Raw genomic sequence first — 22,553 nt, 5'->3', positions numbered from 1 at the left:
CCGCCACCAGCACCAGCAGCCCCGCGCACAGCCCCAGCACCTTCAGCGTGGCTTTGGGCACCGCGGGGTCCATGCCGGGGAGGGGGAACGGGGACGCTCGTGGCCGCCCGGGGTGTGCCCGGGTTGCTCCGGGTGCTGCCCGTGGGGGTTTTTTTTCTGCCCAGCGCCGCTTTGGGCTGTGGTTTCTCGCAGGTCACAGCCCATCACGGGCTTGGTTTGCGCAGCGCGTGGGAGGGTGCTCGGCCCCGGCCGTGGGTAAATTCGGCCGGGACAAACCCACGCCGTGCCGGGAGGGGGGCTGGCCTGATGCTGGAGCAACAAAACGCTTTGGGTTTTCATGTGTTTTTATTGGAAAATAGCTCAAACCCACCTAACTGCGCAGTATCTGTGAACCCCTTGCTTAAAAGCAGCCCCAGGGCAGTGCCAGGTCTCCGTCCCTTTGCCTTTGCCCCCTCCCCGTCGCACAGGGGCCAGCATTTTGCAGAAGGCCTCCCCAGGGTGTCCCCATGCGACGTCCCCATGGTGGGAACCGCCACCACCAGCTCCAAACCAGCAGGATGGGAACCGTCCCCCCTTGCCCCGCGGGGCCGGGGTACAAGCCAGGTCCGTGTTCTCGCGGCTCCGTGCTCAAAGCAGCAGCATCCCCAGGAAGAGCAGAGCCAGGAGGACGAGGGGCATGGCCACGCCGGGGAGCATCGTGCCGGTGCCACTCGAATGCCAGCTCTGTGCGGACCGGATCCTTGCCAAAGCATCCCTGATCTGCGACTGGAGATTGCTCCTGGGGGGGGGACAGCGAGAGTCAGGGGGCAGCGCACGGGGCCGGGGCCACCGTGGGGGGAGCAGGGGGGAGTGGGGGTCTCACCTGTCCGTCTGCGCCTCCTCCAGCTGCTGCCGCTGCTGTTCCAGCTTCTCCTTGATCTCCCTGTTGTCCTCTAAAGGGGGGGGGGGTGACAGCGGGTGAGGGTCAGGGAGCAGGGGGACAGGGGTGTCCCGGGGGGCAGGGACCGGGGTGTCCCCAGTGCTCACCTTGCAGCCGCCCCACGTTGGCCTTCTGCTCATCCCCGTGGCTCTGCAGCTGGGCTAAACGCCGTGTCAGCTCCGAGACGCTGCTCTTCACCGTGTCCTGAGCACGGGGACAGAAAGGGACAGGGGACACGGCCTCAGGCACCAGCTCTTTTCCCCCTCCCCGGGCTGGGAGCAGCGCGAAGCAAACCCCACACCCCTTTCCCCTTGGAGGGGAGGGAGTCCCAGTAAGGGACCTCCCCCTCCCCATTTCCCCAGCACCTACCAGCTCGTTTCTGCAGCTCTCCCACTGCCCCTGCCTCTCGGCGAGGGACCTGTTGGTGACAGCCAGCACCTCGGCGAGGGACCTGTTGGTGACAGCCAGCACCTCGGCGAGGGACCTGTTGGTGACAGCCAGCGCCTGCCACAGCGCGGCCACCTTCTCCTGCAGCACCTCCTGCACCGTCCCCAGCTCCTCCAGCCTCTCCGAGCCCCGCGACGACTCCCGGGAGGAGACGAGGGCCGTGGCCAGGACCACCAAGACCACCCCGATGGCCAGGCCCACGCACATCCCCCAGCATTGCCTGTAGAGGAGGCGGCAGCGCAGGCAGCAGTTCTCCATCCTGCCCGCGCTGCGCTGCGAATGCAGCGGCCACCCGAGCGCACGCGTGCGCTGGGAGGGATCTCCGAGCCCTGGTTTCGTTTCCCCAATAGCGGGACTTTTCAGGAAATCCTGCGGGTTTTGCAAGCGCAGCACACGCAGAGGGGCACATGGGAGGGATGTTGCTTTTGGGAAGGGGTGGGACGGCGGCAGGGGGTCCAGCGGGGTCGTCCCGGCACCCCGTGTCTGGGGTGGTTTTGGGGGGACCCCTCCCCTGTGCCCCAGTCTTATGTCTTAGGGTTGGGGGCAGAGCTGGGGGGCTGTGGGGGTGTGGGGAGCCCCATGGGACCAGGGTCACAGGGCAGGGAATCCCCCAGGGAAAAGGGGGGGGATGGGGTATGGTGAAATGATGTGGGGTGCTTGGGTTGGGGGTCCCTGGGGTCTGGAGAAACTGGGGTGTGGGAAACTCGGGGTATGGGGTGAATGGGGATGGAGTAATTGGGGTACAGGGTGCCCAGAGTGGGGGGGGGGTATGGAGAAAATGGGGTGCGGTGCACTTGGAATATGGGGTACCTGGTGTATGGAGGGACACTGTGTGGGGTACACTGACTGTGGGGTGCATGGGATATGGACAAGTGGAAATAGGAGAACTAGGGGTGTGGGGTAACGGGGTTGTGGGGCACCTGGGGTGTGGGGAAACTGGGGTGTGAGGCACTTGGGGTACGAGGCACTCGGGGTACAGGGTGCCTGGGGTATAGGGAAATGGGGGTATAGGGTACCTCTGTTATGGGGTACCCCCCGATATAGGGTACCCAGGGTATGGGGTACCCAGAATATGGGGTACCCCGGGGCACAAAATAACCGGGTATGTGAGCTGCTGGAGTGTGGGGACAGGCAGGTTTTGGGGTACCTGGGGCATGGGGAGGGTCCCCAGCTCTGGGGGTCCCAGTGCAGGGGGCTGCAGCCCGTGTGGTACCCCCACAACGCCCCCCCTCTGCCCTCCCCACCCCAAATAACCCAGCACAGGGGCGCGCATCGGGGCCAGGATCCGACCCGTGACGTCCCCGCCGGCACGCGGGGCGGAGGGCAGCTCCACGCCAGCCTTTCACGGGACGTCCCCATCCAAAAAAATCTGGGCTGCCGGTCAGGAGGGCTGCGGGGGGGGGGGAGGCCGGGGAGGGGACTGGCGAAGCCAGGAGGAGGCTCCCCCGTCCCGGGAGGAGGAGAGCATCGCGATCCAGCCACCGCATGCGCTGGCTCGCCGTCGGGCAGGGCGGCCACGCGCCCTGTTTGCTTCTGCGGTGGCGAAACCCGAAACTCGCTTTTTCCAGGACTTGTGCTAAAAGCCTGCTTTTTTTTTATTATTATTATTTTTTTTTCTTCTTCTTCTTCTTTTTATTTTTTATTTTTTTTTCCTGCTGACGTTTTTCGGCGTGCAGTGGAGAGAAGGGGAACGTCCCCTGACCAAAGTCAATAGAGGCCGGTGTTTCGCTCCCTCGAAGCACCCCCGAAGAATTGGGGTGGGTGGGGGTGAAGGGGAGGGAATGGGACCCCCCCCTGTGGTCTTGTGGGGCTGGGAGCAGGTACGGGGCATGGGATGAGGGAGGTAGGTATAGGATATTGGTTCTGGGAGGTGGTTGTGGGGTATGGGATGCAGTGCTTGGGGATGGGATACACTACAGATGGATATGGGATGTAGGATGAGGGGTCTGGGATGGGAGGGGTGCAATATGTGGATATGGGATCTTTGGATATGGGAAAAGGGGTGCAGGACGCTGGTTATGGGATGTGGATGTGGAGTGGTGGATATAGGATATGGGATCTTTGGATATGGGATAAGAGGTGCAGGATATGGGATGTGAGATATGGGGTGGTGGCTATGGGATGTGGGATAAGGGATATGGGATAAGGGGTGCAGGATATGGGATGTGCGATATAGGATATGGGGTGTGGGACATAGGATATGGGATACGAGATGCAGTGTATGGGATATTGGACCTGGGACGCAGGATGGGGGAAAGGGGGATGCAGGATATGGGAGACACCGGCCCCCCAGCTCACCTTGTCTCCAACCAGCTCCAGAAATAGCCGCTCCACTTTGTGTTTTTCTTCCGCTGGTTCATGTGATAAAAAAAACAGTGGCCGTGAAATGAAAAACACACGAAATATTTACCAAACTTCCAGTTTTGAGTCAGATTTTCGACATCTGGAGAATTAAAATGCTCTGGCAGATTCGGCGAGCTGTCATCATAAAGGGTTTAAGTATGTTGTTATTATTATTTATGGTCTGGATCCTGAGGATGAACAAAGGCCAAAGGTTTCAAAAATAGCTTGAAAAGGGGGAATGGATGTTTTTTCCAGAACCAGCTCGCTTTGAACAGCGAGATATTGAGATGTAACTCCTCAAATATATCTAAAAAGCAACTGGGAGAAGAATGCGTGGCGTGAGGCGCTGCCTCCCGGGGCCGTGCCGGGTTCACCTCGGGACCGAGGCAGAAATTGGGGTCTCACCTCGCACCGGTGCCGGGGTCCCCTCTCCACCTGGCTCACCAATTCCCACTATTTTCCCCCAAATCCTGGCTCGGAATGACCCCTTCCGTGGGGGTAGGATGTCGAGAGCCCTCCGTGTCCCCACCTGGGGATGGGGAGCGGGGACCCCCCCCCTATCCAAATTCGAGCACCGTTTGTTTTCCTCCTCCACTTGTCCGGAGGGAGCGGCAGGAGCGCAGCGAGTGCCTCTTGGCCAGACGGCCAGGAATTCGGCAGCTGGACCCAACCCCGCCATGGCAGCAGGGACGGGGAGCTGGCACCTCCCGTGTCCCCCGCTGCCCCCCCCCCGGGGACACACGGGGGGCAGGAGAAGCCTCTGAGCCCCCCCTGTCCCCGGGCATCCATCCCACCAAGGGTGCTGAGCGTGGTGCAAAAAGAGGAGCCGGTGGGGATGGGGTGCAGGGGGGGACGCAGCTGCAAAAATATCAGGGGGGCCCCCGGGGGGGGGCTGCCAGCACTCGGGGAGGAGTGAGGGGCGGCTTCGGAGCGGGGCCGAGCACAGCGTGCGCACGTCTGCTTTTCCCTTTCATCCCTTGCCTGTGCGTGTTCCCTTTCAGCCTGAAACGTGGGTTTCTCTCCTATTTCGGGTTGGCTTTTCGGCTGGTTTCTTTTATTATTTTAATTTAGGCACTGTCATTATATTTTCCATTATTTAAAAGGAATAAAAAAAAAAAAAAAAAAAGGAAAGCGAACGAGAGCTGCTTCCCAAGTAGCTTTCCAGCTCGTGGCTGGTGCTCAGAGCAGCCTTTGTTCTCGGCCAGCGCCGGGACGTGCTCGCGGGGAGCAGCGGCGCTCGCAGAGGCACCCCCATGGAGATTTGGGGGGGCTGCACCCATCCAAGGGGGGGGCAAACAGCATCCCCGTCCCTGTTGCGGGGACCGGTGGCACCGAAGGACGTGCCCGTGCGCCCCACGAGCGGTCAGCCAGCGTTCTCCTGGCTTGCTCCCCCTCCCCATTTTTTTCCCTTCCCCAATTTGGGAACTCCAGCCCCAGCTTGGACGGGGTTGGGAGGTAACGAGAAGCAGCTGAGACGCGCTGAGCACCGCGGGGACGCATCCTGCAAGGGGCTGGGGCGCTCGCTGTGCCGGCGTCCCACGCTCGGGGACCGCGCCGAGGGGCACCTGCGCCTCGGGGGGGTTGAGCTTTGGGGTTTTGCCCTTTGGGGTTTTGCCCTTTGGGGTTTTGCCCTTTGGGGTCTGACTTTTGGGGTGTTGACCTTTAGGGTTTTGCCCTTTGAGGGGTCTGACCTTTGGGGTTTTGACCCCAAAGCCGCTTCGTTGCGGGAACCCCTCCTGCTCCATCTCTGGGTGCAGTGTGGGGTCCCCAGGGACCCCCTCCCCAGCACCAGGACCCGGCAGCGCCCAGCACCTCCTGGGGGGGGGGGGCAGGGGGGTTATTTTGGTCCCCGATGATGCTCTTTGGGGTGACACAATTCAGGTGGGGTGTGGATCTGGCCGGGAAGCTGCCAGATCCCTGGGGCTGGGGGGCGTCGGAGGGTCCCACACCCTCCGGCCCCACGGAGAGGGGGGGGGGCAGCAGGAGGATTTGGCTGCAGCCCCCAGCCCAGCCCCTGACCCCAGGCAGTTTTCCAACCCTCGGGAATGTGGGGTTGGGCTGGGACACCCAGCACGGACCTCCCGCACCCGTCCCACCCTGGCCACCCCCCTGCACCCATCTCCTGGTCCCCAGCACCCCGGGGTGGGAGCGGGGCTGTGTAGGGGGCGTGGGGGAAGGAGGGATGGGAGAATTTGGGAGCCCCCCTCCAGCCCTGCTCCTTTTTTGGGGGGGCAGGATGGGGCACATCTCCCTGAGGCTTTTGGGGGGGCTTCAAAGCTGCTGGTGGACAATGGAGCTGGGGGGAGCCATCCTTTTTTTTTGCCTGCACCTTCATTTTTGCCATTTTCCCCCCCATTTTCTCCCCCCATGCCCAAAATAACATCGGGAGCTGCTTCCATCTGCTGCCTCTGACCAAGCTGAGCAGACGGTGGAAAAAATCCTGCCCCCCCCCCCCCAGCATCCCCCCCCCAGGGCACTGCCACCAGCGATGCCCTCGGGGGAGCACCCCCCGATGTCCCCCCATGATGGGGTCAGGGCCCTGAGCCCCCCAGGAATGGGGGCGGGGACCCTCTGCCAGCTTTTTGGGGGCACGTGGGGTGGGGGGGCACCCCCCCCACCCGTTGCATCCATCCTCAGCATTTTCCCTTCCAGGCAGGAGGAGGAGAGGGACAGGTTTTGGCTGCCGCAGCACCCAGGGGTGGTTTTGGCAAACTCCCCTTGTCCGTCCCCCCCCCTCCCCACCGCTGCCCCGTCCCCTTTGATCTCGCCAGCGGCAGCATCCAGTAGAAGGGCGAAAAAATGCCTGGATTTGGCCAAACCGTGTTTTAAAAGGGAAACATTGTCCCGAGAGCAGGAGGGGATGTTTTGGACCCAAACACGGAGCCTGTTCCATTACGGCATCCTCCGGGGCTGGTGGGGGGGGGGGGGGGGGGTACGGGACCGCAGCCCAACGCGGGGTCCACGTGCAGGAGCCCCCCCCCCCCTTCCTACATCCTCCAGGACCCCCCCCACACCTTGTTGGATGGACGGACAGACCCCCAGCTCCCGCCTCGCTTAATGGGGCTGGGCTCATCCCCATGTGCTGGGAGCCGTGGGGAGGTTTTGGGTCCCGTCCCCCCCCCCCACAAGCTGCCACGTCCCCCGGCTGCGGGGTTGGATGGGGCCCCCCCGCCCCGTGCCGCTGCACGGCCGCCAGTTGCTTGAACCGGGCCCAAGGCAAACAGGAGCTGCCGGGACGATGCTACCGTGCGGGGTGGTGGGAGGGGGGTACGGGGCCAGCCCTGCGTGGAGCAACCCCCCCAAAAAAATAAAAAAAAAAAAATAAAAAAAAAATCCCCCACCCCATCCTGGGTACGTCGAGGAGTGGGGGGGTTTGGGAACGATCCTGGGTCCCCCCCCCCAGGTTTGTCGCCAAGTTCGGGGCAGCCCAGAGAAACCCAGCAGCCACGTGGGTGTAAACACAAACCGTATATTTCATAATAAATAATGTACAAATTGGTGGCGTGCCCGGGGCCGCGTCCTGCCGTCATCTCCCCCCCCCCCCCTTTCCCCCCCGACCTCCCACCTCCACCGTGTGCTGAGCTGCCCCAGTTCTGCCCGCGGGGGCTGGCGGCGAGGAAAAAAGGGGAGGTTGGAAGAAAGGGCTTGGGTTTTGCCTAGGGAAAAGGATTTTGGGGCAAAACGCACACCCTGAGGGCAAAGGATCCGGGGCAAGGGGGGGGGGGTGGGTGCAGGATCAGGCCCAGTGCTGAGCTTGGGTGGAAGCTGCGGGGTCCGAGCCTGGGGTCCCCAGCACGCTGCCTGCACCCAAGCCTCTACCACCCAATGCGGGAGGGAGAAAAGGGCTTTTTATCCAAACCCTTGCTTTTTTTTTCCCCAAAAAGACACCCCGTATTTCCTTATCCTGCCCCAAAGGGCTGCTGCATCCAGCCAGGACCAAGGATTCCCCCAGGAGGACCCCCAGGTGCCACCAGCCACCAACCCCCCGGCACATGGCACCCCTTCCCCATCGAGCCCTCTCCCCTATTTGCGTCCCACGTCCCCCCCCCTGCATTTTTTTCTCTTTTTTCTATTTTTAAATAACCCCCGAGGGGCCGCATCCTGCGGCTGGGGCCGGGGGGGTGAGCACCATGAGCTGCCCCGCACGGGGCTGGGGGGCGAGGGCAGGGGACAGCACCCGGAGAGGGGGGCGAGATCCAGGCTCAGACACGGGGGCACCTCCCCCTTGGGAAAAGTGTCCTTTGGTCATGGGGGGGGACACAACACGGCCCCCACCAGACGTGTCCCTTTGTCCCTTGGCACCTCCGCGTCCCCCCCTATCCCACCCCTCCCCATCGGTCGGTATAAATGAGCGCGGGTAAAAGCGAGGGGCAAAGTGGAGGGCTGGGGGGGGCGAAAGGTGGGGGGGGGGGGCGGGCACGGGGACACCGCGGCGCTCACTGCTGCGCCTAGGTCCGGCCCATCCTCCGCCGGCTGCTGGGGGTCCGGCGGGTCGGCGTGGGGCTCAGGGCTCGCACGCCGGAGGCGAAGTCCAGCACCTCGGGGGGTGCGCCGCGGCGCAGCTCGCCGGCCCCCATCTCGCGCCGGATCTCCTCCAGCGCCTCGGCCGGCGAAGTCAGCAGGCGCTGGAAGAAGCTCTCGCGCCCCGCCGGCCTCTCCTGGCAGGTGAAGGTGACGGCAGTGCCCGCGTCCGACTTCATCTCCCGCGAGAAGCCGTCCGAGGTGCCGTCGAAGCAGCGGCCGATGGCGATCTCCTTGGCCAGGCGCGGGTTCTGGTCCGTCACCGTGTAGATGCCGTAGTTGTGCCCCAACGGGTCGACCGGCGCCAGCATGGTGAAGGCGGCCGTGTTGTTGGTGTCGGCCACCGGCGGGTGCCGGGCCAGGTAGTCCCTCAGGAGGCCGTTGACGGCCGTGCGGTGGCAGCTGCCTTGGGGGATGATGGAGACCAAGGTGCGGTCCACCAGGCTCTGGTCGTAGAGCATCCCGCTGCACTTGAACTCCACGCAGGCTCCCGAGCTGTTCTCCAGCAGCCCGTCCCGCACGCTGCGGGTGTCCCGGAGCCCGTAGAGCTGCCCCCGGGTGCGGGGGTGGCTGCCCCCTACGTTACGGGACCTCACCATGTACTCCTGCGGGCCCTCGATCCGCACCTTGATGAAGCACGCCCTGAACTCCTGCGGGTTGGGCCACCACGCCAGGTAGTCGCCGGTCCAGGAGGTCAGGTCGCTCTCCTTGAAGGGCACCACGTTGTACTCGTACTTGTCCACCTCCACCCGGTAGAATCGGAAGTGGTTGGCGCTCACCGGCGCCTCCTCGCACTCCTTGAGGCTGCGGTAGGGGTAGACGGGGCCGTTGGTCTCGTCGATGTTGTTGGGGTCGGGCTTGGCCACGTTGATCTGGAAGGCCGTCTTCTTGAAGCTGGGGTCGTCGTGGTCCAGCCGGCGGTAGCCCAGCTTGTTCAGGTAAGGCTGGGACACCCCCACGGTGTTGGGGTTGAGCTTGGGGCTGGAGGCCACGGCCTCCAGCTCCTCACCACCCAGCGTGGCGGTGAGATAAGCCGAGTAGGCGTCGGGGCGCCGGGCGTCGCAGAAGGCGGGCAGGCAGGCGCCGTTGGGGCCGGTGACCACGCTGTCGAAGCGGCCCCAGGCCCGCGGGTTGGCGGGGAAGCCGGGCTGGGGCTCCAGGTTGATGAGGCTGATGACCACCCCTTCCAGCTGCTCGTAGGGGTTGAACTTCTCGTTGCTGTAAGCCCTGACCTTGACGAAGCAGCGGCGGTCCTCCGGCACGTCCAGGTTGAAGAGGCGCCGCTCGCGGATCTCCATGTTGCCGATGAGGAAAGTTCTCTCCTCCCTCTTCCCCCGCCTCTCCTTGGCCGGGCGGAAGACGCCCTCCTCCTCCCACAAGCCGGTCTCGGGGTTCAAGGACCACAGCTTCATCTTCTTCAGGTGCTCCGCCATCCGGATCTGCCCCGCGTCCATCCGCACCTCCACCGGCCCCGTCTGCAGCGCCTCGCCCGAATCCCCTTCCCGAAAATCCACGGCGAACATGCCGTAGGTCCGCAGGGGGACGATCTCCCCCTCGGCGTTGGCGAAGCTCAGGTCGCTGGAGGCGGCCCCGGCCGTGGCGATGTCCCTGGGGTCCAGGAAGGTGACGCTGGCTTTGACGGTGCCGCTGAAAACCTCCCCGGAGGGGCGGAGGAAGGCGCCGGCGGGGATGACGAGCTCCCCGACGGGCTCCTGGCCGCCCACCTCGCCCAGCGGGATGGCGTTGGTCCGGCCGGCGTCCAGCTCCACCGGCTCCTTCTTCCTCATCATCTTCACCTCCTGGTAAACCGCCCCGCCCCGGCTGTTGAAGGGCAGCACCTTGACGGCGTCCACGAAGCGCTGCTGCCGGTCCACGAAGCGGGCCACCAGGCGCTGCGTGTCCGGCGGCACCTCGATGGTGAAGGAGCCCTGGTAGCCGGTGAAGCCGATCTTCTTCCTCCCCAGGAAGATCTGCCCGAAGCGCAGGGGCTCCCCGGTGTCGGCCGCCGTCACCCGTCCCTGCACCAGGACGCGGGGCTGGGCGCAGGGCCCGCAGCCGCATTCGGCCACCACCTTGACGGGCAGGACGGCGCCGCCGCACTGGATCTCCCGCACCTCCATGCGCCGCACGCCGCAGCAGCGCCGCGCGCCCGCCCCACACCGCTTCCCATCAGCCGGGCTCCCGGCGCACGGTGCCGGCGGGCAGTGCCCCACGTCGTAGTACCGGGAGCTCTCGGCGTCCTGCCGGCACTCGGCGGGCAGCTCGATGAGGCTGGGCTCCGGCTTCGGGTTGCAGCTCTGCTGGCCCTGGGCTGGGGAAGACAGAGAAATTTAGGGACCCCATCTCATGGAGACGCCTCCAACAAAGCCCATCCCATGCTCCCAGGGATGCTGCAATGCCCTAGAACCTTTTCCCTCCCCACAAAGACCCCGTGCCCACCCACCCAGCACGGTGAGCTGCGCCGGTGCCGATCTGATGGCGCCCGCCTCGGTGCTGGCCTTGCAGTGGTAGGTGCCAGCCTGCTCCGGCACCAGCGCCCGCAGCGCCAGGCGGCTGCCGTACTTGTGCACCTTCCTGTCCAGCAGCGTCCCGTTGTGGTACCTGCGGGGACGGGGACACGGTGAGCGGGAACGCGGTGGGTGGCCCCCTGCCCCCCCTGCCCTCACCCACTCACCAGTAGTACTTCTTGGGCACCGGGGTGCCCGAGGCTTTGCAGCAGAAGGTCACCTCCTGCCCGGCCACCCGCACCTTCGGCTTGGGGTGCAGCACCATGTAGGGCTTCTCTGCGGGAGAAGGGACCAGAGGGTGCAGCCAGCCGTGGTGACCCCTTCCCCGCTCCTTAAACCCCCCCCATTATGACCCCGAGGGGGTCACAGCGCAGCCCCTGGTGCCGCGGTGCTCACCCAGCTTCTGCAGCGTCACGCGTGCCACCGACACGCCGGAGCCGTTGGAGATGACGGGTGCCAGTCCCGGGACGAAGCCATCGCGGTGGGCGCTGACGTTGGCGGCGGTGCCCTCGCACACCCCAGCCACGTGGAAGTTGCCACGGGTGTCACTGCGGGCCACCAGCACCGGCGGGCGGCCCTCCAGGTAGACGCGGGCACCGGGCAGCGCCGCGCCGGTGGCGGAGACGACGGTGCCCTGCAGGGTGTGCTCGGGGCAGGCTGCGGGACGGCACGGCGCTGAGACCCCGGGGTCACCGCCACCAGTGGGGTCAGCAGCGTCCCCGTGTCCCCAAGGACAGGTACCTGGGCAGGGCGAGGGGGGGCACTTCTGCACCTCGGCGGGGCGCCCGGCGCACAGCAGCTTCTTGGCGTTCTTGCAGCTCCGGCGGCGGACGCGCGTCCCGGCGCTGCCGCAGCTGCGGGAGCAGGGCCCCCACGCACCCCACTCCGTCCACGTGGGCTCTGCAGGGAGGTGCCGGGTGGGCATCGGGCACCGCACTCCCCCCACCCAGGAAGGGAGCACAGCACAGGGGATAATTCTGCAGAGCTGTAGCAGGCGGGACAGGGGACGCAGGCACCATGGGGTCCCCACCCCACAGGTCTCCATCCAGCCGCCCGTGCCCCATCCAGCCCCCGGCTCGGCCCTGCACTCCCCTGCCAAGCTATTTTTACAAGCTCAGCCTCTGTTATTGCAATTAAGCTGACGAGGTGCAGGCGGGGGCACATCGCCCGGGGAGCTGCCGCGTCGGCGCGGGGGCAGCCGCTGCACGGCTGCGGCCCCATGGGACAGCCCGTGCCCCCGCGCGGGGGCTCGGAGCTGAGCCGGAGCCGGCCGGCGAGCAGAGCGAAGCCCAAAAAAAAACCTTCGCCAGCAAAGCCAGGACGGGAGACCGCAGCCCAGCGCCGACATTCCTGCGGCCGGGGAAGGGCCGGCGCTTGGCTCCGCTGCCGTCTCCTCTCCGTCTCTTTAGGAACAGGGTGGGGAGGCTGCAGGTGGGAGCCAGAGGGAGCGCGGGGAGGGCGGGGGGGTCCCTACCTGGGCAGGGGCCGGCGCTGCACGCCCGCCGCTCCACCGCCTTGCCCTTGCACTTGAGCTCCTTCAGCGCGGCCACCACCTGCGCGTTGACGCAGCGGCGCTGGCGGGTCTGGGTGCCGCTGCTGCCGCAGGCGCTCCGCGAGCAGGGGCTCCAGGAGGACCAGTGAGACCAGTAGATGTGCTCTGGGAGGGCAGAGGTGGTCGGTGAAGGGGGATGCTCGTCGCAACCCACCACCGTGGGACCAACCCGTGCCCAGCTCCATCGTTATTTCCCCCCGGGGCGGTGTCCCTCGCCATCTCCAGCTGGGGACAGCGGGCACGGACCCCCCCCAAGAGGTGGCAGAGGGATTTGGGGAGCAGCACTCACCCAGCGGGCAGAGGAAGCGGATGTGGTAGTTGGAGCAGGTCTTGCCCTGCGGCTGCTCCTTGTTGACGCACCGAAAGCCCTTCTTGGGGCTGAAGTGCACGACTTCACCCACGTCCTCGGGCAGCTCCCACTCGGTGGTGCGGGCCTGGATGGCCACGGGCCGCTCGCACACGCGCCCGCGGTAGTAGAAGCGAATGGCCTCCAGGCTCTCGTAGTCCCCGTCCCCCCCGGGGTGGTCGATGTTGAACCAGGACGTCCACTCAGCCCCTCCACCTGGGACAGAGCCACCCGTGAGCACGTGGCTGGGGTGCATCCTCTGCCCCTAAAAGCATCATTGTGGCCCTGGGTGCCACCGGGGCTGGGGAAGGGGCACCCTGGGGACAGCTCCTGGGGCTGTGAGGGCAGAGGACGAGTGGACCAAAGCACACAGGATTGAGAGCACCGGGTGCTGTGGCATGGGAAGCGTGGGGTGCACAGGGCGGCCACCACATCCCTGCTGCGAGAGCCCCAGGGGACAACACTGTGGGAACCTGGTGTCCCCGCTGTCACCGGGGGAAGGTGTCATCTAGCAGGCTGGCACTGGGGGGACATGGTTCCACGTTGCCCCTTTGGATTGCAAGGGAGAGGTGTCCCAGAGCAGCTCCAGCTCTGTCCCCAGCAGCACAGTGTCCCGTGGGTCCCCAGTGGCGTGGCATCCCGTGGGGGCTCGGGGACAGCCCCGCAGTGGCCGTACCTGCCGTGTCCAGGTCGAGGTCTGCCAGGCTGGGGGCTGCTTTCCAGGGTTTTCCCGGTGCGCCGCTCTTGCCCGGCTCCGAGTCGTTCTCCAGGGACTCTGGGGGAGGCACAGGGTGAGAGCCCCCGGCACCGGCTCGCCCCCATCCCCAGGACCCTCACCAAGCCCTAAACACCGATGTCACGCTGCGAGTGACATCCCTGGCCAGGTACGGGGATCTTCATTGATTCAGGGCGGGGTTTGGTGGCGGTGGAGCAGAGGCTGCCTGCCCGAAAACGCTGCCTGCCAGCTCCCCGCTGCCCCAGGGGAGACACGGGGGGGGGTGAGGAGCTGCGGCACGATCAGCCCCCAGCAACCAAACTGGGACACGGCAGGAAATTGGGCTGCAAAGCCCCTGGGGCAGGCTGAGCCGGGCATCGCAGGTGCTGCACGGAAGCAGCCGGCACGGGGGGGGCTCGCTGCCCGCCCCAGCTCCCCCAGGGAGTTCACCCCAGGACACTGGGGCTTTCTGGGGGCAGCTCTGCCCCAATCCTGGGTGTTTTGGCCGTGCAATGAGCACATGGAGCTGGGACAGACAGAAGGATGCTCCCCGGAGAGGAGCTGGATGTCTGGGGCTGTGCAGCAAACGGGATGAGCCGATGTCCCTATAACAGCCCAGGAAGGTTTGTGGCCAGCCGATGGGTCCCAGGGGTGTCCATCATTTAGGGCAGGATGTGTCCAAGCCCCCCAGACACCACCGTGCAGCACAGAGCACCCCATGAGCACGCAGTGGGTACCCATGGGCACCCTACAGACACGCAGCGTCCCCCTGCCAGCAGCAATGCCACCCCTGTCCCCATCCCCGGGGGGACACGGCAGAGATGGGTGGAAAGGAGCAGCCAGGCAGAGGGAACCCCTGCAGCGCCCTGCAAGGTGGATGGATTTTGCCCCAGGACTGGGGATGTTCCTGGCTTCCTCGCACAAATACTGTCCTGGGCACCTTGCAGAACCCACACAGGGTTGGGGAGCCCCACGGAGGAGCTGGGGGGGGACTGGCAGCAATTCCAGGTAGGGTTTCCCACACAGGTTCAGCCACCAGCACCGGATCAGGCGGCACCGGTGGGGACACTGCACCGGGCACGTCCCCATCATCCCTCCGTTGTCACAGCCCTGGGGAAGGTGAAGCTCCCGAGCAGGGCAGAAAAGAGCCCCGAGCATCCTCCAAGCAGACACAGGAGGGACATTCCCCAGCTGCTGTCACAACCATCTGTCCCCAGCAAACATCTGCCGATCCCTGGTGCTGCCGTCCTTCCCCACAGCGCTGCCGGCAGCCCCCTGCCCCACGCCGCGGCGTGACGGGGATGAGAAATTTTTCCTGGAGGGGGTCCCTGAGACATCGTTAAAAACGCCGAAATCTTACCTGGCGCCCCGGCGCAGCGAAGGGCAGCGAGAGCCAGGAGAGCCAGCGGCAGCTCCCCCATGGCTGCCCACGCCGCAGCCGCTCCTCTCCGCGACTGCGAGCGCGGCCGCCCCGCAGGTCTATATAGGAGGGCTTTCCCCCTCGCGCCAGCAGACAGCAGAAATCGGATCCTGGCACTCGGGGCCGGCAGCTCCGCCGGGGCTGGCCCGGTGTCAAGAGGGAAGCGGGAAGGAGCCCTCCCCGCGAGCCGGCCGCGCGCTGCCACTCGCCGCTCCAGCCCGGTAAACTCGAGGGTTTGTTTTTTGCAAAGCTGCTAAAATTGGATGCGCTGGGGAATGCGGCTGGGAGGGAAGGGAAAAAGCCGAGAAAGCCCTTCCTCTGAGCTCATGCGGTCGGCGCCGGGGTGCCAACCCTCCCCTGGCACCGCCGCGCCTGGGCACGGCCGGTGGGCGCCCGCGCCGTGACCTGGGCCACGTGTGAGCGCCCCGCCAGCGAGCTGAGACCGCGCGGAGCTCGCGGCACCCATGGCCCCGTCGGGCCCTTGATAGAAGGGGTGAAGGACCCAGGGAGGGGCTGAGCGGGGAGCCCAGCGCTGCCCCAAATCGTGGTTAGACATGGTTGGGCACCGCAGCCCTGCTGGCCCCATCCCTGAGATGCGCTCCCCAAAACCCAGGTTGCTGTAGGGCACGGGGTTCCCGGCACCGGGGGCTGCACTGTTGGGGATCCAGGTCCCCAGTGACACTTTGGGGCTGAGGACACCCTTTCCCCTAGCTGCTAGGACACATGGGGACAGTCCCAGTGCTGGCTCGTCACTGCCCTCCCCATTAATTAACCCCTGGGGTCGCTCAGCCCAGCACCATGGGGTGACGGGGATGGGGACCGGCTCCTTCCCCATCACGGTGCCACACCATGGGGACAACGCGGCTGCGCCAGGGACCCCCCGGCCACCCTTGGGAGCCCACCGACACTCGTCCCACGTCCCCAGGCAGACACTGAGCACGGCGAGGAGCTGCCAGCCCTTTATTGCCGGGGCTCACAGGGGCACCACGCACTCCGTGCCGGGGTACTCGGGCGGGTTGAGCTCGAACTTCTTCTGCACGTCGTAGGGCACGAAGCGGCCGGCCACGAAGTGCTGGCGGCCCAGGAAGCGGCGGGCGCACTGCTTGGGTGCCATCAGCGACACCAGGACGTCGGGGCTGATCCCGCTGCTGCTCCCGGCCTCCACGTCCCACCCTGTGGAGAGACACAGGGAAAGGGGTCGGGGGGTGGCCGAGGGGGCAGCGAGCCTGCGCGCTGGCGGAGGATGCCGCGAGGTGGTGGAGATGTGGGGCTGGGGGATGCGGAGCCCCCCCCCCCCAGAACCCAGCACCACCACGGCTGCCCTGCATGGCTCTGGCCTCATCCTGCCTCTGCACCGTCCCTGCGAGCAGCCCTGGCACGGCGCAGGGTTTTTTTTGGTGGGGATTCACCAGCTGCCGTGTCGAAGGCTTCTGTTTGCTCCTCCGGCAGAGGCTGCGGCGGAGAGAGGCGGGGAGGGAGGGGGGAGAACGAAGGGGGGGGGGGGTGATGGCAATTCCAGGCCTGGCCACCAGACACCCGGGTGTTTTCAAATTACATCATGTCTCAGTTCGGGGAGTTTGTTATTTATTGGAGATGCCCTGAATGCATCCTCAGAGAGCCGCCGCCAGAACCTCGCTGCTGGCAAAACCGCGGGGACGCTGCCAAGCCGGGGGCGGCGGGGGGTCCCCGGGGCTGTCCCCGCGCTGGGGGTGACACCGGGGGTGGGCAGGGTGACAAATCCAGGCTGGGGGGAACCCCGTCTCGAGCGCGGGGCCGGACCTGAGGGCACGTCCAGGCTGACGATGGGGATGCGGACGTGCTTCAGGGTGGCGAGGATGCCGGCACAGGGCCCCCTCCCCTCGCCCAGCTCCGCCTCGGCGCCCAGCACCGCGTCCACCACGGCGTTGTAGGCATCGTTGATCAGCTGCACCTGGGGGGGGGGGACAGACAACAGGCAGCTGGGGGGGGGTCCCCAAGCCCCCCCACCCACCCCCGGAGCGTAGGAACGGTGCCAACGGGGGCATCCCTTTCCCCTCCATCACTGGATGCGCGCAGCAAGTGGTGAAAAAAAAATAAATCCTCCCCCCCAGTTAAAGAGAGAGGGATGCAACGGGCTGGAAACGCAGCACGCAGCCAGCCAGGACAGCAATTTCAGGTCACATTCCTCCGAGGGAGGCCGGCGCTTCCAACAACAACAGAGCCGGGGGCTCGGGGAGGCAGGGCCGGCGGCGGGGCGCGGCGGCCGCCCGCTGGATTTCATGGCATCCCCGGGCTCCCAGCAGAGCCAGGAGGGGGAAATAACAACGGTAATGATGAGATAATAAGGTGAGGCACGTCAGGCAGCGAGGGGGGGGGCAGCTCCTGCCTGGGCTCACCTCGGTGGGGAGGTAGGAGAGGAAGGGGATGTCCATCTTCTCGCACTGCGTGGTGAAGTCCCGGTACAGGGGGTCCGGGGAGCGTTTGGGGTAGAAGATGGTGGGTTCGTAGTCCTGCGTGGCGGAGAGGCAGCGTTGGGGCCCGGCGGGTGCTCAAGGAGGAGGAGGAGGAGGGGAGGAAGATACCTACAAAGATCCGCAGGTGCCGCGCGCACACCAGCCCGATGGCACCGTTCTGCGCCGGGCCGCACACCACCAGCACCGTGGGCTGCTTCCGCGGGAGGGACGGCAGCGGGAAGGCCTGGGACAGAGGAGACGGGGGTGGCACCGGGGCACCCAGCCCCTGGGGGGACCCTGGGGTGGCACCCGGTGCCGGGGAGGTGGCAGGGAACAGGGGAAAGGGGGAGCAGGGCTTGGGTGGAAAATGGCACGTGGTGGGACGGGGATGGGGACCGTGGTGGGACAGGGATGGTGACCATGGTGGATTGGGGATGGTGCCGTGGCTGGAGAGATGATTCCCACAATGGGATGGTGCAGGTGATGGGATGGGGATGGTGCCATGGTGGGATGGAGACGGTGCCCTCAGCAGGACGGGGACAGTGCCCATGGTGGGATGGGGATGGTGCCCACGTGGGACAGGGATGGTGCCCATGGTGGGATGAGGACAGTGCCCACGTGGGACAGGGATGGTGCCCATGGTGGGACGGGGATGGTGCCCATGATGGGATGAGGACGGTGCCCATGATGGGATGAGGACGGTGCCCACAGCGGGCCGGGGCTCCCCGCCAGCCTGCTGGGAGGCGGCGGCGCTCCACATACCAGCAGCCTGCCCAGGGAGGCTCTGTTTATCCATTGACGGATTTTTTCCTGCTCGCCGAGCCTGGCTCCTGCTTCAATCCAAACACCGGAGCCCCGAGAGGCAGCACGGCCAGTTCGCAGCCGCTGCTGCGCTGGACACAGCCCCGCTCGCCCAGCCCTGGCCCTGCCTTTGGCTGCGGCCCCGAGCACATCTCCAGCTGCCTCGGGGCTCCTGGGGATGCGCTGGGGGCAGCCCGGGGAAGGGGACGATGCTGGGGGTCCCTGGGGATGCCCAAGCTCGTGGTACCCGTGAGGAGGAGGAGGAGGATGCTCACGGTGGAGCTGGGGATGCTGCGCCCTGTGGGTGCCCCGGGGGAGAGGCGTGGGGCTGAGCCAGCCCCGCTGACCACAGGCTGCGCCGAGGCTCCGACACCCAAATATTTCTGCTCCTCGGGCAAAGTCTGTGCCCTTAAACAAGGGGAGGGCAGAGAGCGGCCCCGACGCCTCGAATGGAAAAGCTGAGCCAGGGAGCAGAGCTCGCCACCCTGCTGAGGCACGAAGCTGCCCCTGGTGCTGCACCTCCACTGCCCGGAGCATCGCTGCTTCCTCCTCCTCCTCCTCCTCCTCTTCACACCCAGCTCGAGCATCCAGGCTCCCAGCAAGAGCGGTGCCAGGTCACGATGAGCCCCCCTGGATGCCCCCCGGCACCCTCCTGCCTGCACGCAGCGAGGGCAGGCAGTGCCCAGAGGTGTCAGCACCATGGGATGGGATGGGATGGGATGGGATGGGATGGGATGGGATGGGATGGGATGGGGATGGGGATGGGGATGGGATGGGGATGGGATGGGACGGGACGGGGCTGGCAGCGAAGCCCCTGTCCCTGGCGGGGTGTCCCCAGCCCTGCTGCCTCCCTCACCTTGGTCACGGCCATGGCACAGGCGTGTCCCCAGATCTCGATCAGCTGCTGCCTCCCGAAGCGGTAATCCTCCAGCAGCTCCTTCTCGATGGCCTCCGCCTCCGCCTTGCTGCGAGGAATCGGGCGGCGCTGAGGACGGGGACGTCCCCGGGGCGCTCACCGAGCCCCTTGGGGACCCCGCTCCATCCCCGGGACCACGGGCATCCCCCGGGGGACACCCACCAGCGGGTCAGGGCAGGGGGCACGCGTTTTCGGGGAGAAACTGGGGACCAGGTGAGCGTGGAAAGAGATCCCTGGGCTTGCCACGTGCCCAATCTGGGGGCTGGCAGCGGTGCAGCGCGGGGTCGCGGCCGTTTTTTCGTGCGAGGCACGGCCCTGGCAGCGTCCCCGGGGCTCTCCGGGCTCTCGCGCCGTTACATAAAGCCGAACAATGCCGCGGTTGTTCACCCGCTGCCGAGCCCGGGAGCTGGCAGGGCCGGGGGAGCCTGGGGTCGGACAATAATTGCTGACATCTGTTGGCTCACCTGCGCCGCGGATGGGAACAGCGCGTGCCGCGTCCAGGCGGCTGCCGCGATTTTTAGGGGAGGGACGGGGAAATCGGAGCCCCGGGGAGAAGCCAGCATCAAGCTCCCCAAAGCGCCGGGAGGAAAACTTAAAGCCCCCGGGGAGCCCCGGCACGGTGCCGGTGGCAGCACCCATGGGTGCTGTGGGACTACGGGGTGCTGAGGGTGTCAGGTGTGAGCAGGGGGTGTGATGGGATCATTACACAATGGGATCCGGGGCTCTGATTTTGGGGTGCACACCTCACTTGGTCCAGGCTGTAGGAGGGGACGCTGGTGTGGTGCCAGCCCCAGGAGCTGGAGGGGATGGGGACGGGGTCCTGGGGGGTACCTGGCTGCGGGGGGGGGGCTCACTCAACCCAGGCTGACCCCACAGACCCCATGTCCCAGCAGGTCCCGTACCACGCCACCCCCTGGACCCTCTGCAAGACCCCATAGACCCTATAGACGTGACATGCCGTGGCCATTCTCACAGACCCCACAGACCCCACAGCCTGGCTGTCCTGACAGACCCCATAGACCCCTGATGTGCTGGCTGACCCCACAGACCCCCCATACACCCCCTGGATACCCTGGCAGATCCCACAGGTCCCCAAGTGCTGGCCGACCCCATCCCTGTTCCCATCCCATCCCCATCCCAATCCCAGTCCCATCCCCATCCCATCCCCATCCCAGTCCCATCCCAGTTCCCATCCCATCCCAATCCCAATCCCAATCCCATCCCCATCCCAATCCCAATCCCAGTCCCAGTCCCATCCCAGTTCCCAATCCTTTGGTGCCCTCTAGTGAGTCCCAGCCCGGCCCCAGTCCCACACAGCGGGGTGCTGTGGGCAAACTGGAAGGGGTGGGGGGACACAACACGGGGACACATCCAGCCCCGAGGTCCCCCCCCCCCGCGTTGGCAGCAGCCGCTGGGGGCCGGCCCCACCGCAGCTGTGTTGGCGCTCGGGATGCGGGGGGGGGGGGGGGGGGCAAAAATCGCCCCTAATTGCTGCTGGCAGGGAAAAGCTGGGCCCGATCCCGATGTCCTTGTCCCCGGGGGGGGGGGGGGACATCACTGGGCTGCCACAGCCCTGGACTGGTGCCCAGTTTGGGAGCTGCCCCCCCCCAAAAAGCGCACAGCCCCCAGCGCCGCGCTGTGCCGTCCCCATGGGACCTGTAGGATCCCCAGAGGGATGTCCCGGGGGGGGGGGGGGGCAAACCCGGCTCTGATCCCCCCCCCCCGGCTCAGAGACACCCAGCACAGCCCAGTCCGGCCCAGTTTAACCCAACCTCCACAAACTGGGGGAGGACAAAACCTCGTGGGGGGGGGGGGGGCACAGGATGGCGGAGGGCACCCCCCCGGTGTCACCTCCCTGCCCGCTCCCCCCGGCACCCCGGGGGGGGGGGGGCTCCGTACCCCAAATCCGCACCCCCTCCCCATTCCCCAACCCCTGTCCCATTTTGGGGGGGGGTCCCCGTTCGCCCCCCCCCCCCCGCTCCGTGCCGCAGCCATGGCGACCCGGGATGCGGTTGCTTTGGCAACCGAGGCGTTTGGGTACCGGCCCCCGCGGCTCGGGGGGGTTTTTTTGGGGGTGGGGGGGGCTCGGAAGGTTGGGGGGGTCGGGGCCGAGCCGGCAGCACCCTTGGGTGCCCCCGGAGGGGACACGCGGGGGGGCCCCGAGGTGCCGCGTCCCCATCCGGAGAGGTTCGGGAGCGCCGGAGGGGACCGGGGGGGTCCCGGTGGGGGGGCTCGGAGCATCCGGGGGGGGGTCCCGACCCCCCCCCCCACCGCCACCTGCAGCATCCCGGGGCTGGGGGGGGGGGGGCGCAGAGCACCAGAGCCCACCCGGGGTCCCGTTCGCATCCCCTGGAGGGTTCGGGGGGGTCCCGGTTGCTCCGGGGGGGGCTCCCAGCCCGGTGGGGGGGGCACCCCGGGGGCTGCAGCCCCCCCCCCCCCTCCTGCAGCGAGTCCCGGTGGGGATGGGGGCTCAGCACCACCGGGAGGGGGCCGGCGGCACGGAGATGGGCACCGGGGGGGGCAGGACTCCGGTATAACCCCCCCCCCCCAAAAAAAAAAACAAACATCCCCGGGGCTGGGGGGGGGGTCCGCGGGACCGGCTGGGACTCACCTGAGATACCGGGGGGGCTCCCGGGAGGTGCCGGGCACGGAGCTCATACCGGGACCACGGGGGGGGGGGGGGCACCGGGACCAGAGGGCACCGGGACCTGGGGGGGGGGCGCACCGGGACCTGGGGGGCACCGGCGGAGCCCTGCGGGAGCGGTGGCAGCGGCGCGGCCCCCCCGGAGCTGCGCGGTGCCGCCCGGGGGAGGCGGCTCCGGTTGCCCCCGCCCCACCCGGACCCCCCCCCCCCCGCCCCCCCATCCTCCGGGAGCTGCCCCCGCGGGCGGTGCTTTGGGACCCCCCCCCCCCACTCCCCACGAGCTCTGTAGGGAGGGGCGGTGATGGGGACGCCCCAAATCCCCCCCTTAACACGCCCCCCCCCCCCCCGTCCCTCTCCCAGTGATGGGAAAAAAACAAAAGCCCCAAAACCCCCCAAAAAACCTCCAAAGCCCCAAAAACCTCCAGAGCACCCCAAAAACCCCCAAAGCCCCCAAAAAAACTCAAGCACCCCAAAAGCCTCCAAAGCCCCAAAAACAAACCTCCAGAGCACCCAAAAAAACCCAAAAACCTCCAAAACACCCAAAAAACCTCCAAAACACCCCAAAAAAAAAACCCAAAACAAAAAACCTCCAAAAACCCCGAAACCAGGGGGTTTAACCCCAATCTCCCTGCGGACGCTGCAGCAGTGAGCGCAAAGGGGCGAGCTCAGGACCCTCAGGTCCCCAATCGGGGGGGGTCTCAGGACCTTCAGGGCCCCCCCACTCCCAAATGTGACACCGAGAAGTCCCCAAGGTGGGGGATTTGGGGAGTGTCCCCCCCCCCAGCACGTTTTGGGGGGGCTGCAGCCCCTGCCCTGCCCTCAGCCCCCCCCAGGATGGGAGATATGGGGGGGGGACAGCACCCTGACACCACCCCCCCCCCCCCCCCCCTCCAGCCCCTTTGGGTGCTGTGGGGGCAGCACGAAGGGGGGGGGGGGGGGAGAAATGGGCACCCTATAAACGTGGGGGGGGATTTCCAAATTTTAGGGGGG

General features: G+C 66.5%; 3 protein-coding genes across 3 annotated transcripts; all 3 read right to left on the bottom strand.

Moving 5' to 3' along the window:
- Nucleotides 1–353: 353 nt before the first annotated feature.
- Nucleotides 354–1,621, bottom strand: LOC311219652 (uncharacterized protein). The gene is made up of 4 exons (XM_084302877.1): nt 1,289–1,621; nt 1,027–1,123; nt 863–932; nt 354–778 (listed from the first exon to the last, which is right to left on the bottom strand). Exons 1-4 carry the CDS (start codon nt 1,571–1,573, stop codon nt 628–630), a joined length of 603 nt encoding a protein of 200 aa, XP_084159003.1. The 5' UTR covers nt 1,574–1,621; the 3' UTR covers nt 354–627.
- A 6,536-nt stretch (nt 1,622–8,157) lies between these two features.
- Nucleotides 8,158–14,771, bottom strand: CILP2 (cartilage intermediate layer protein 2; the record flags this gene model as incomplete). The annotated part of the gene is made up of 9 exons (XM_084302942.1): nt 8,158–10,541; nt 10,674–10,831; nt 10,905–11,013; nt 11,134–11,394; nt 11,479–11,637; nt 12,212–12,394; nt 12,579–12,851; nt 13,312–13,410; nt 14,711–14,771. 9 exons carry the CDS (start codon nt 14,769–14,771, stop codon nt 8,158–8,160), a joined length of 3,687 nt encoding a protein of 1,228 aa, XP_084159068.1.
- A 972-nt stretch (nt 14,772–15,743) lies between these two features.
- YJEFN3 (YjeF N-terminal domain containing 3) lies at nt 15,744–21,577 on the bottom strand (the record flags this gene model as incomplete). Its single annotated transcript, XM_084302544.1, has 6 exons — nt 15,744–15,943; nt 16,550–16,700; nt 17,146–17,259; nt 17,336–17,446; nt 18,860–18,968; nt 21,531–21,577. 6 exons carry the CDS (start codon nt 21,575–21,577, stop codon nt 15,744–15,746), a joined length of 732 nt encoding a protein of 243 aa, XP_084158670.1.
- Nucleotides 21,578–22,553: the final 976 nt, after the last annotated feature.

Source organism: Netta rufina, assembly GCF_964035555.1.
Source record: "Netta rufina genome assembly, chromosome: 28".
NCBI classification, from domain to species: domain Eukaryota; kingdom Metazoa; phylum Chordata; class Aves; order Anseriformes; family Anatidae; genus Netta; species Netta rufina.
This window is presented reverse-complemented; position numbering and strand designations above follow the sequence as displayed.

Excerpts from the sequence above, each read along its gene's own strand:
- LOC311219652 (XM_084302877.1), bottom strand. The coding sequence starts at position 1,573 with ATGTGCGTGGGCCTGGCCATCGGGGTGGTCTTGGTGGTCCTGGCCACG. Across the intron at positions 1,124-1,288 it reads AGAGCTGCAGAAACGAGCTG|GACACGGTGAAGAGCAGCGT; the intron begins GTAGGTGCTGGG and ends CCCCGTGCTCAG. Across the intron at positions 779-862 it reads GAGGAGGCGCAGACGGACAG|GAGCAATCTCCAGTCGCAGA; the intron begins GTGAGACCCCCA and ends TCCCCCCCCCAG.